At 47.0% G+C, this 13,778-nt stretch overlaps 1 protein-coding gene across 1 annotated transcript in view; it reads left to right on the forward strand.

The window, feature by feature from the left end:
- The first annotated feature begins 772 nt into the window (after positions 1–772).
- plekha7b (pleckstrin homology domain containing, family A member 7b) overlaps positions 773–13,778 on the forward strand; it is a 106,953-nt gene continuing 93,947 nt past the window's right edge. The window contains 3 exon segments of the mRNA XM_080529855.1: positions 773–880; positions 1,012–1,088; positions 1,245–1,302. Coding sequence (XP_080385981.1) covers positions 798–880; positions 1,012–1,088; positions 1,245–1,302 — 218 coding nt within the window. The 5' untranslated portion in view covers positions 773–797.

Genomic DNA, 13,778 nt, shown 5'->3' on the forward strand with positions numbered 1-13,778 from the left:
TTCTTTATAGCATGTTGGCTATGCCACTTTGGATAAGGATATGTAACTGGCATATAGGACTGTACAGTTTAATTTGAATTAACCTGGCGTAACTTTTTACAGTTTAGTTCGCATGATATTGAATTAATCTGTATCTTCCAACCTTAATATAAAGCCTTGTCTTCTAGCCTACATTAAAATCAGTTGGCTAATAGTTATTTGACTGTACTGTACAGATTTCAATGTACAGTTCAATAACAGGTCGGGCCAATCATCACGTCAATGTTATGTTTCATTGATTGCGCGACTAGTGCATGAAGGTTCATTGATGGAATGTGTGTGTGTGTACATGTGTGTGTGTGTGTGTGTGTACGTGTGTGTATGTGTGTGTGCGTGTGACGGGACTCGCCGTTTAGGAATGTTAATCTTTTCAACTAACAGGGCGTATTATGTTGAAATCTCTTCAACTCATTCCTTATGTGTAATCGGTACATAATTACACCCCAATTGTGCTGCGTAACAATACTGCGCTTGATTATAACATGGCTTTGGAGATGCGCCCCCTTTTTACGCACCACATCTCTCCACGCTTTGGTAACCCCCCCCCCCAGGCCCCCAGGCCCCCACCATCACCCTCTTTTTCGTCGGCTTAGAAAGTAGGACAAAGGCACTAGGCTATGGCACTTTTCTACAAGTTCGGTCTTCCCCTTTAAAAGTCTAACAGCCCTAGCGGTGATCATTGGACTCTGTCGGGTTCCCTGGAAAAGCTCTGCGGAGAGGAGAATCATGCGATAGCTCCGGACAGAGACACCGGGATCATGGCGGCGCCTCTCGGGCGGGACACACTACCTGACCACTGGTCCTACGGGGTCTGCGGAGACGGCCGGGTCTTCTTCATCAAGTGAGCGTTCACCAATGCACCTTTTACATCTATGTGGAACTGTTCAGACGAATTAAATGTTCGCTTTTTATGTCCCTCGTCCAAGTAGAGAACTAACAGGTGTCTTTCTTTCTTTCTTTCTTTCTTCCCAGTGATCAAACTCACTGCACAACTTGGCTCCATCCCCGCACGGGTGAACCTGTCAACTCTGGCCACATGATACGATCAGGTACGCGCAAACACTAATGCAATACATTGAGTTACTGTGCAGCGCACCTTTACAGTCTGCCAATGACTGCAGTGTGGCACATTGTTTTTGGAGAGCTTCAACAATATTTAGGGATTCATGCCCAGCCTATTGTTGTTGTGTTCATGTTTTTTGTAGATTTACCAAGGGGATGGGAGGAAGGTTTCACGGACGAGGGGGCCAGCTACTTCATCAAGTGAGTGCACTGGCTTATGGATGTGCGTTTATGGAATGTGATCATGACCATCATACTCATAAGCAGTCACCTAAGGCATAGCGGGTGCATCGAGGTCCTGTCCTGAGTGTCCCTGTGTTTTCCGCACACTTGTGTTTTAAATGTGTCTTCTTGCGGCGGGCTCTGCAACGATGACGTTGCATCATGCCATCACTTTTTTATTCCCACTGTTTTCTATTATTATTCTGTGTTAGAGACATCTGGGTTGCTGTTTTGATGCACGTCACTGTCTCAGTAATAATAGGAGACAGACATGATGCAAATCTTCAGTCGGATATCCATGATGAATATATGCACGTGCATTATATTATATATTATATATAATATCTTATGGTTAGGGTACAACTGTCCCTGAATCCATTTTTAGTCTGATTTGAGGAAGTCTTCTACAGTGTCTACAGAGATGATATATATTCTTTACTTGTATGTGATGTTATTTGAGAATAATATCACATAATATAACAACCACAGAGGCATCCGTTATCTCCCTTTGAGCCTCTGACATTACCTGGCTTATGTCATAAACCAGCTCTGTGAAACAAATCCTGTTGTTTTGACACAAGCTCCTCAAAGGTCAAATTAAAAATGTAATTAGATATGAGACGTCTTTCTATTTTGATAATATGACTGCGTTTGATCTTATATTGTTTGGGGAAAGATAATATTGACATATCTTAATATGTTCGCTTTCTTCTTATTCGGGGGCATATTCAGGGGCTTTTGCAATTAGTTGGGAAGAGCAATACACACACAGGGAGATCTACAGAGACCACAGCAGAATGACAGGTCACACTGACAACCCAGCGATACATTACCTAGCTGTGTTGATGTTCATTTACTCTTGCTATCTGCCCACACAGTTAAAGATATAAAGGACAATGCCCAGTAGCAGAAGCTATAGACCGGTGTGGCACACCGAGTGCAGTACATAATGGTCTTGGAACCCACCTTTGCTCGTTGTAATTAACTCCCATGTCAGCGGTCCGCTTTCAAGCCAGCTTCTGAGCGAGCCCATTGATTGGCTCTCACGTAATTTGTATTTGCCACTGAGCGAAGGCGTCTCGTTCCTCACTCCTTTCATTGGAATGAAAAGTGATTACGTTACAAATTACATATTTTTGCCATTTAGCAGACGCCCTTATTCCAAAGCGACTTACAATTAATTAATACATTTGACTAAGCAAGTGAATCATCAATCCAACCAGTTGTAGCAGGAAGTGTAATCTAGCTCAGGCCCGTGGCCATTGGCAGTCTCTGTGATAGAAGGAACAAAAAAAGACAAAATACAGTTTTTTTGTATAGACACTGGAGAAACAGAGAAACAGTACAGGGGGGGGGGGCAGTAGAAGTCTTGGGGGACACAGTAAAGGGGAAAAGCGGGTGTCTCAGGAGACGCAAGTGCTGGGGGGTAGTAGATGTCTCAGGAGGAGCAGTTAAGGTGTAACCTGAAGAGGTGACGAGTTGGTTCTTAAAACAAACGTACATCATCATGGTTCGTTCGATTTAAAAAAAGAAAGAAAAGTGATACTTGGCGTATACGCTAACAGCCCCTTCACTACTGCCTCACCTCGCCAACCACATCAAAGGCATCTCTCCCTAGCCTAGGAGGGGGGAGGGGGGGCGGTGCTGGGGAGAGGGCAGGAGAGGGGGCCCATGTGGTGACAGAGATGTATAGCACGATTACAGTCTTGAAGCAGCGAAGAGGACAGGGTTTCCAAAGTCACTCTGTGTTGCTCTGTTGAGAAAATGGTTATACCCCCCCCCCCTACCCCCCCTACCCACACCCCCCACACCCCCCCACAGGTACCAGCTGTATCCTGGCAGATTCCTCGGGCCTTTCTCTTTTCTTGGCAACTTCGCCAGGCTTTCGCTGTTGTTGTGTCGAGAAACCAGCCTCCCCATTAAACCTCTCTGTCTAGCGTCTACAGTAAGGCTATCCTATTTGTTTCCTCAGACACTCAGCAGAGAGAGAGAGCCCATCTCATTCGCAAGAATCGCCGGCTGGGTTATTTTTTCTTTCTGCTGTGTTTTTGTCACACTTTGTTGTGTTCGCTGGGAATCAGCCCTGTGGCTGTCAGGGTTGTAGAGGAGCAGATGGGCAGATGGGCCCCTGTGAGACAGAGCAGCACTGCACACAACCCTGCTGAAAAACTCTGCTGATAAATCAAAGCTAACAATGACAAACACTGTAAAACAGTAGACGTGGCGATGAGACAGGCCTGAGCAGTGGTCGTCCGGTGTGAATGGGATGGGGGGTGTGTGTATAGGGACTCCTCTCCCAGCGTGAATAGTTGCAGGTTGGTAGCCACTCTGCCTACCCCCGCCCCCCCCCGGCTCCCCCAGTCATGCCCCTTTTAGTGTGCCCCACTTACCCCAGACAGAGAGCCTGCCATACAACGCTTTGCATTGTCATGGTTGTGTGTCCTTGTTTGGGTGGACGGGGACTGTGGCGGAGGCTTTTGCTTTATGTCCACATGGAGTCATTAGGGGCAGCAGCAGACAGACACTCTGCCTTTCTATTGACGCTTTTGGTTGTTGGTGTCGAGCCAAGAACGCACAAATGTGATCCAAATGTGAAGCTACAGTTTGACAAGATGTCTCCATTTGGAATGTAGGCTTGTGTTATGCATTGAAGGGTTATTTTTTTTAGCTATGTGAGCCACCGTAGTAGGAATGATGAAAAGCTGTATAGGTTAACGAGTGTTGCCCCGGTCAGATGCGGAAGTGATACCATGCCTGGACACCTGCGGTATGTTCAGTAAAGCTATGATAGATATCAACGTTTTTTCACCGCCTCTGCCTCCATTCTTTATTGGGAATTTTACGCCTAAAAAGGGTTGTAGACATAACAGCTCGCCAAGGCTCAAACTGATAGACATTTAGGCCGTATCTATCTCTATCCATCTATCTATCTCTCTCTATCTATCTCTATCTATCTCTATCTATCTCTTCGGCTCAAATGTTCACCTGCCGCTTACCTGAGCTCAGACAATCAAGAGGTTTCTGTCTGCCTGACTACAGGCGTCTGTGTGTCTCTGTAGTTTCAGCCTGGCAGAAGACATAACTCATTCAGCCCCAATGTTACCTTTGTGCAACACACTCATATCCACACCCTCCCATATGCCAACCCCAGTTATAGACCATATCATGCTCTGAGATTGAGTGTCACTGTCTTGCTTCATGTGTTGCATTTGAGTTATATTGCATTGAGATGGAGGATACACACGCACGAGCATGCACGCACGAACGCACGCACGCACGCACGCACGCACGCACACACACACACATTCATACTGCAAGGCACCTCACACAAGAACACAGTAGAAACTGTGAGCTCAGAACAGACTGAAGCAGGAAGACTGGCATCCAGAGATGTGGGTTTCAACGGGCAAAAGGAAAAAAAATCATTTCAGAAATGTTCATTGTGCGCCTCCGTCTCCGGACCCAGAGAGAACAACACTGCAGCTCTGAGATATGACGGCCCCCTAAATGTCAGGGCTGTAAAATCAATTGCCTATTTGTTGCCTAAATGACTTTGTGGAAAGATCCTGTTTCGGTCTTGGCTCTCTGGCAGTGGCCATGTTGTTTAGTGTTCTGCTTTAACACTGGTGGGTTAGACCACAACAGATCTACTTTAACACTGGTGGGTTAGTTAACAACTGATCTACTTTAACACTGGTGGGTTAGTTAACAACTGATCTACTTTAACACTGGTGGGTTAGTTAACAACTGATCTACTTTAACACTGGTGGGTTAGTTAACAACAGATCTACTTTAACACTGGTTAGTAAGCCAACAGCAGATCTCTGAGTACCAAACAGAGGCCAGGGAGAGGAACAGGCCTGGTCACTGGTGGTGTCCTACAGTTCTCAGAAGGCCGGTTCAGACCAAAGATCGGCGACGAGACGAGTCCGTTTCAGGACGTCGCAGAGAAAAACCACGGCAACCGCTTGCAACCGACGTTCTAAAACCGTCCAGTTCAGACCAAAGACTAAAAGATTAAAGATAATTCAGACCAGCTGCAACTGGAAGCTGGACGTTCTAAACATTTGAACATTTAAACATTCTAGAACGTCCAGCTTCTAGTTGTGCAGCTGTGTGAATTATCTTTAATGGTCTCGTCTTGTCGCGAATCTTTGGTCTGAACTGGCCTTTAGTCCCACCCTTTAGTTGTTCACACATACTAAACTGACAAACCAGTGATTCATGGAAGGGTTGCCTGATCCATGAGCCAGGTCATGCATGGCATTGTGGGTAGTGGTGGCCTGGTCTAGTGGATAGTGAGTACAGGAAGTTGGTTGTGAGTTCAAATCCCGCCTGAAACACCACCACTAGTGTGCCCTTGAGTAAGGCACTTAGCCCTCAGTTACTCCAGGGGGAACGTCCCTGTAATCTGTAATTGTAAATCGCTTTGGATTAAAATGCTAAATGGCGAATAAAAAAATACAACTTTGTAGAATCCCTTTGGTGTTAAGACTAGGCAACGCCTATTATGAAGTCAAACATACTGTGAAGAGACTATAATAAGTCAACAACACAACAAGAAATGTGTGAACGGTGTAATCCTTACCGCATTGCTGTCTATGCTCGGAAACGTGCAAAGTGTGACCAAGGACTTCGTTAATTATGCATACGTTTTAATTACTTGGAAGGTGCGAAGGGTGAGAGATGTTGAGTTTGTCCTTGTGGTTGGTCTTTGTGCTTTTCACTATCTCTCATTGGGGTGTCGTTGAGTTCTGCTGATGTGGTGTGTTATGATTTTCACTTAACGGTTCACCGTTCAATACTTCACAGCGGACGGACCATTCGCACCAGAGATTTATTTGATTTACAGCGAGCTCGGAGGGTGCCAGGTTTTTAAACATTTGTCCCGCGTGTCTTTAAGGTAATTATGGGAGGGTCGCGTATGCAAAAGCCCACCTGGCTTGTCCCCTCTAGCACTCAGCTAATTAAGCTCCTGGAGCGTTACATTCATCACCGCTGCAGGCCTCACAAACATGACATTGAATGGTTGAATGGTGGTGATGATGTGGGGGGTTCACATGACTGATATCCTCTGTGAAAACACATCCAAGGCCGTCATAGATGATATTGTTTTTGGTTGTTGTTGTTTGCAGGTTTCTCAATACAGGCACTTAAGGTTGAAGTAGCACAGTCCTTGGATGTGTGTGTGTGTGTGTGTGTGATATCCTCAGTAAAAAATACATCCAAGGCAGTCATGTGAGTGATGTGTGGTGAGTGTGAGTGTGAGTGTGAGTGTGTGTGTGTGTGTGTGTGTGTGTGTGTGAGTGTGTGAGTGTGTGAGTGTGTGAGTGTGTGAGTGTGTGAGTGTGTGAGTGTGTGAGTGTGTGTGTGAGTGTGAGTGTGTGAGTGTGTGTGTGTGTGTGTGTGTGTGTGAGTGTGTGAGTGTGTGTGTGAGTGAGTGTGTACGTGTGTACGAGTGTACGTGTGTGTGTGTACATGTGTGTGTACGTGTGTGTGTGTGTGTGTGTGTATCTTGCGGTTACTTGGTCTCTACTTGAGTTTGCCTGGCACCCCCCCCCCCCCTCCCCCCGCTGTCCGCCGCAGAGCATGCTGTGACAGGCTGAGCGCAATCCAAGTCCGCATGGCGCTGCCGTGACAACGGTCTGCTCGGGTTGTGTGCTGCGGGGTTGCCGGGGGCGACCGGCGAAGGCCCGAGCACAAAGGAGGGATTGTTTGACACCGCGATCAAGGGCCGTAGTAAAACTCACATTCATCTACATCTCGGCCCCCCCGGCCGTGCTAGCGCTGGACGCTAGCTCTCTCTCTCTCTCTCTGTTGCCCTGGCTTAGATGACCTCTCCCCTCTCTGAGAGGAGGTGTTTCTAGCTGTTTCCGCGGCGGTCTAATGCTATCATCTGAATGACTTGCATTTTCTTCTCAGATTTGAGAGATTTAATTTGAGAGGAAATAAAAAAATAAATGAATGCTTCTTCATTCAATTGAGGGTTTTAACTAGGGGGGCACGGAGGCTAGGTTGCACAAAGTGGTTTCCCCAGTTTTCTCCCCCCTAGCAATGGGATAGCCGGAGCGAGTCAGTCAGTCAGTATGCATTGGGAACGTGCAACTCTATAGCTCCCCCAGGGCAGAAGTGATCCCGCTGAGGTACAATGGAGTCCTGTTGGGACACTGTTCTTATTGTCGTGCGGGCTCTGCTACCCTGCTGCACCGGCAGGGGCGAGTTGTTGGATATCCACAATGCTATAGATCCGCAAAGACGACACACACACGCAAGGACACGCACGCACACACACACACACGGAAACGGAAACACACACAAAGAGAGCCTCCCTCTCCTTAACCCTGCCCTGCTTTCTTCCTTCAACAGAGATGATGGTTCTATCAATCTTTTATTCATTTCTCTCTCAGATCGCTAAGGAGGCCTCCGTGTGTACGTGCCCCCCCCCCCCCTCTCTTCCCCCCCCCTGGTTATCTAATTGGTATTGTCTGTTCTCTGCCTCTACTCTTCGCTGAGGGCAGAATGAGTTAATTAGCCTTAAGATGTTTCAGAAGTGTTGAAGCAAAAGACTTTAAACGGAGATTAAAGGCAGATGAGTTTCCCTATAGGCGTATGTCTCCAGGCTCTCCTTATGAAGCGTTGCGTTTCCGCAGACTGAGGCAGACTCGTGCTCCAACGATCCTCGAAGTAGCGCAGATTCCAGCCCTTCCAACTGAGGCGAAGTTGTAAACCGACCTCACGACCCTTTAGATTACCTTTGACCTCGGCGTGACAAAAGATCCTCTTTTTTCTGAAGGAGGTGTGTGTTGTAGGGTAGAGATAGTTTGTACGTGGTGTAGCAATCCCTCTAAACCCAGGAAGAAGTCATGTCCGGTGTAATCAATTCAAAAAGGTTCTTGACATTTTAGCCTGTTTGACATTTCAGTATATTTGAAACTGCCAGAAATAGATAGATAAATATTTGAGTGCTGACATTAAAACTGTTCCAGAGTGAGGAAGGGCTTTAGAGGTCCTTTGTGTTTTCCTATTTGCAGTGTGTGGGGGGGGGGGGGGGGGGGGTTGACACCAGTGGGTTGTGTTTTGAGAGTTTGTCTTGACAGACTTCACTTTTAAAAAGCATCCCAGACCGTTCCTTTCAGCCCAGTGACAAGGGCAGAGAATGTGTTGTGGTGATTGTTCCTGCGAGGTGAAAAGCAGGGGAACACACTTCTTGTTCATGCAGGAAGTAGTCAGGGACTGTCATTGCTTCCTTTGTCATTAGATACAGTGTCTGACGGGGGAAGTGTAATGTATCTGGGGCTGGGGTGGGGTGAGGAGGGGGTGGTGGTGGGGGGGGGGGGGTTAACCGTACAGTGAAGTTTACCAGGGCCACTTATTTTCCCTTTTACGGGGAATTGAATACTCACTGCTCATCTGTGAAATTACAGCATTGTAAAAAACATGGCATTCCATGATGGAAATGGATTGGATATCAAATATGTGACAGGGTCTGGTGATTTACAGATTATGAAAGTGAAGATTGTACGTTTTCGAATGATGTGTCATATATTGAAATTTGAAAATAGTTGAAGAATAAATGCTTATTTGAATGTTGGTACACCTCAAACCAAGTACCGGAGAAACTCGCTCTGAATCAAAACAGATGTGTTTGCTACCATCATGTTGGTAGCTAGCTAGCTAGCAGTTAAGAAGGAACATCTCTATGAACATCTAACTGGACGTTTAGCACATCATGCTAATCAACATGCTAAAAACACATAACTACACATAATTAGATGATCACACAGTCCTTGTTTTTGAACACGTCGTCCTAAAACCTAAGTTTGTTTACAAGCCATGTATCTCTAACCCAGTAGCCTGAAGCAGGACGGGACGCGATACAGTTAATCCAATTCACAAATTATAAGTAATTAGTGATCCTAAAACGGACTTTGTGGTCATTTGCGTGACTTGAGAATTGCCGACATGTTGCAGACCTTTTCACCAGACCAGTGTCACATCTTTCTGTGTCAAGTTGGCAGAGGAGAGGGTGGAGTGATAAGGAGCATGTCACTGAATACTAGACCTCCATGTCCCTGTCCCTGCCCCTGCTCCAGCCAGGCTGCCCACAGTGCACTGGGAGCCTAGCTAACGTCTACTGAAGCTAAGATAAAGACAATAACCCAATCCAAGCAGCTGTTATTGATAATCCTCCCAGGCAGAGAGGTAAAGTCAATACACAGCTTAAAGATGATTTTGCTATACAGCTGGACATTTGTAATAAAACAGCCTTGTCTACCGGTCCTCTAGTTTTTAGCTCCCAACTTAAACAACACCGCTACCCACCCTGACGTAGAGGTGCACTGTATGTGGCTCACGTAGCGATGGGACACTTGGGAAATGGAGTTCAGTTGTGATGGATTTGGTGGCTGTATTGTACTGTATGTATGCAGTCTTCTGGAAGTTGGGGTGGTCTGGGGAAATGTATCCCCCCTCCTTCACCCCTCCCTAGCTGTTTCCCTAGCCTGGGGCGTCTATGAGAGGACAGACTAAAAAAACAGGCTCTCTTTTCAGGCCCACTTTTCCATAATCGTTAGCCTCATAGCATAATTGCCTAAGTCATATTTTGGCCAAATTGAGATATCTGCCTAACTCTCCTCTCCTAACACTGCTGATTCACTGGGCATTATTGCCTATGATGCCATCAGCCTATCAGAATGCTTGTTACATTCCAAAATCACTATCTGCCTCAAGTCATCTCTTTGACATCAGGTATTTCTGACACTACATACAAAGATGGCTCGGCTGACCACAAGTGAAGCATGACTTAGGCAATTATGCTACGAGGCTAACGATACTTCCATACCTCTTCTGTCCTCATCCCTGTGCTAGGTTAATTCCATGCAGTTCATTTCGTCCGCTGCGCAAATTGTTTTGACATGGTTTAGGGTTAGGCCGGTGTCAGAAAAATGGTCAAACCGGTATAAACCAGTATTTTTTAATGCTGAAATACCTGCTACACCAGTAATACCTTCGTAATTGAAAACTAACTAAACAATTCTACCACGTTTGACCTTTGTCACCTTCGTAACAGAACACTCGTGCTAGCCTGAGAAGAGCAGTCCGTTTGTGCAATAGCTTCAGAACCTGTTTGTCTCTCTCTATCTCTGGCTACCACAGCAGGCTCAACATCTTCCATAGAGTCACTGACTGAGCCTTGTGCGTTTCATAATGCCATTTTATTCATTGAATAAAAGTCGGCACCTGTGCTTGGCGGGTGTAATAGCGAAATAACGGTATGGATGCTGTGGTGGGAATCGCACCTGTGTAAGCGCTACAGGTAACACCCACCACTGGCCCAACCGTAACCTGGTGGCTCTCGCACTTAATTTGCATCGATACTCGAATTAGTTCTTAAAACGACGCGGAGAGCGTCTGCAGATGAGGCACGAAAAAAATGGCAAATAAATGATCTGCACTCGCAATTTATTGTTAGTGAATTCACCCCTGGTGGCCTTGCTGTCGGCCTGATCCCGTGTGTAAACACAGTCCTGCTCCTCTCTCCTCCTCTGTTGAGACAGAGCCGTGACCTTCACCTGACATTATGTATTCTGAGGGAAAGAGCTCTGTCCCCTCTCTCTTTGTCTATCCCCCCTCTCACCACCCCCACCACCTCTCTCCCCTCCCCCCCCCCCCCCTCTCTCTCTCCCACCTCCCCTCAGCCTGAAACACTCCGTAATCGCTTCCTTTCATGCTGACGGGTGTAATCGGTGAATGACTGTGCTCTTCTCTGCTCTTCTCTGCCTCGGAGAGTCAACCTCTGTTCATCTCCGTGCCACACACCACCACCAACAGCTCACTAGCACTATCAGGGACGTCACATTTGAAGTTTCTCAATCTCCTCAGTATACCTGATTCTATTAGGCGATATAATATACATCACTCGAGTTGAGGGGGGATGAGGGGGGATGGCATCCCCCCCTGAAACAAAAACAGTCAAAATCATCCCCCTTCTAAAACTGCCATCCCCCCTTTCCATCCCTTATGTCATTTTATCAATGAACGTGGTATTACTGCTATTTCAACATTTTAGTTTTGCGCATTTTGAGTAAAATACTGTGGGCGAGGGGGGGGGGCACGCACACATGCAATGACATTTTTACCAAGTCACTGACACTGGAGTCGCTGACGCTGTGGGGATGCTAAAATTGTCCTCATATGATAAAATCCACCATCCCCCCTGGCCCTCTAACTTGAATACTGGATATATATCCTCATTCGCTGTTAAATCCTAATCGAACCGAGGGGCTCTCTCGTTTCGTTTGTCACCGCTCACGTTATGGTTACGAGGCAATTACCCAACGAATGTTTGTTGTCATTAGAGTAATTGCCGGTGTACTACAGAGACCGGCTTGTGTAAATTGTAACCTTACGGCCTCTTTGCGTTTTGTCCTCCTTCTCTCCCCCGATGTTTGGGTGGGACTGGGAGCCTGGGAGATGTAGTGATTATGCAGCGTGTTAGGTACAGAAGCAGAGGCAGTGTCAGAGCCCTTTGCTGTGACAAGACTCCTTAATGATTTCCTTTTCTTTTGGCGGAAGCTCTTGGCGGCGGACCTGCAGAGGAACAGGGGGGGCTAGTAGCTTTCCAAGAACTCTCTCTCTCTCACTGCAGTATGAATCATTTATTTACCCTCAGAGAGAGAGAGAGGAGAATACAATATGTTGGCTTAGCAACACACAGCCCTGAGCACCAGGGCAATAGCCAATACAGGGATTAACCAGGATTCATGCCAAGAGAAAAAATGACAGGATATAGTATGTACTAGTCTGTCTTTATTATGGACGGTTGGTTAAACTTTACATAGACTCTATGGCTGGTTTGTTTGTTGGTTGTTAGACCGACAGTTAGCCACATCCATCTCTCTCTCTCGCTAACTCAGGAAACGGCCTGAACGGCCAACCGACGCTAAGGTGCTAGGAACAGAGTTGCCACGTCAACGTCAACGTTATTTCCCTCCTGACGGATTAGCGCTAGTGGCAGTTTTAGGACACATTCTGTCTTGTTGGTGGGTACCGGCACGGGGGGTGCAGAGTACAACAGTACAACAGCATATTATTGGATAAAAGAGAGCAGGACAAAGACTAGATTGAGGTGGCCGATACACTGGGCGGCTGTGTGCTGCCGTTGGGTAACAGCCGTTCCATCAGGGCCCCCCTGGTCGGACTTGTGATATTTAACCCCCCCGGTCGTCCCGGAGACTACAGTTAATACATTACCAACCAGTCCAGGGGAGAGAGAGATGAGCTTCCTGGAATGATGTATGTTCCAGAGAATGGTCCGGTCACCCAGCAGACAGCCAGAGACAGAGCAGTGTGGCCGGGCGGAGCAGGGGAAGGAGAAGGAGAGAGAGAAGGTTCTGGGGCTAGGGCGGGGCGCTAGAGGAGATGCCAGCGCCAGGATGGGCACCTGCTGTTGTAGCTGCCTACCCCTCCGCCAGGAAGGTCAGGGGTCAGCAAAATGCCACGGTGACAACGAGCAGGTGCTGGTTATTGAACTGGAGGCCGCCGGACCAGACAGGGCGGAGGGAGAGAGCCAGGGCGTGACGGAGGAGGAGGAGGACGACGCAAGGTAACGCCTCAGAGGACGAAAGCTGGCCGCGAAATATACCGTAACTACTGTGATAGATGAGATTTATTTGAGGTTTATGTCTTGTGATAGTCTGAGAGATTTAGCTTCGAAGGATGTGTGGAATGAATATGTGGAAGGGAGGGAGGAGGGTATCTTTGAAGGACGGTGGCTGAGAGGAGAGAGCTGAGGTGGATCATAAAGTGTGATTTGTGGAATGTGTTTTTATCACTTTGTCGTTTTTTTTTACTGTTTCTATAATGGTGAGCCGTGCCTTTGAGTTGTTTCAAACCTCTTCTTCTCTAGAGGAGGGAGGCTGTGCTGGCTGTGATTAGATTCAGGTGACAGCACGTCTCTCTGCTGCCGCAGTCTGTCACCAGCCCCCCTGTGACGGGGACCACTGCAGAAAGAAACAGGTCCTCTCTCTCTCCCCCGGCCTCTCCTCTCACCTGCAGCAGAGTGAGGCTGTGATTGGCTGTTAGGGGGACGTGTGAGAGAAGTTTGATAAAGTAATACGAGAATATTTTGATTCAGAACCGCTGAAGTCTAACGAACATGACTGATACAGAGCCTACTGCAGTAGTGAACAACTATGTGACAACCAGTAGTGTAGTCTAGTTTTTTCTAGTGGGTATACTGTGATTTTTCCCTCCCAGCCTCATATCGTTCATTTCGGAACGCCCAAAAAAAAAGTACATCTGTGCTCCCTGTCTAACGTTATATATCTAACATTACATGTTATAAGGCTGATCTGTGCATGATAGTGCTGCATTTTGACATAATTATTTCATGTCACATTTCCCCCCTGTTGATGGTATATGACGCTGTAGTCAGTCCCAATGGTCCAAAGGTC

This window comes from Nansenia antarctica (assembly GCF_963989245.1).
Source record: "Nansenia antarctica genome assembly, chromosome: 4".
Taxonomy (NCBI): Eukaryota; Metazoa; Chordata; class Actinopteri; order Argentiniformes; family Microstomatidae; genus Nansenia; species Nansenia antarctica.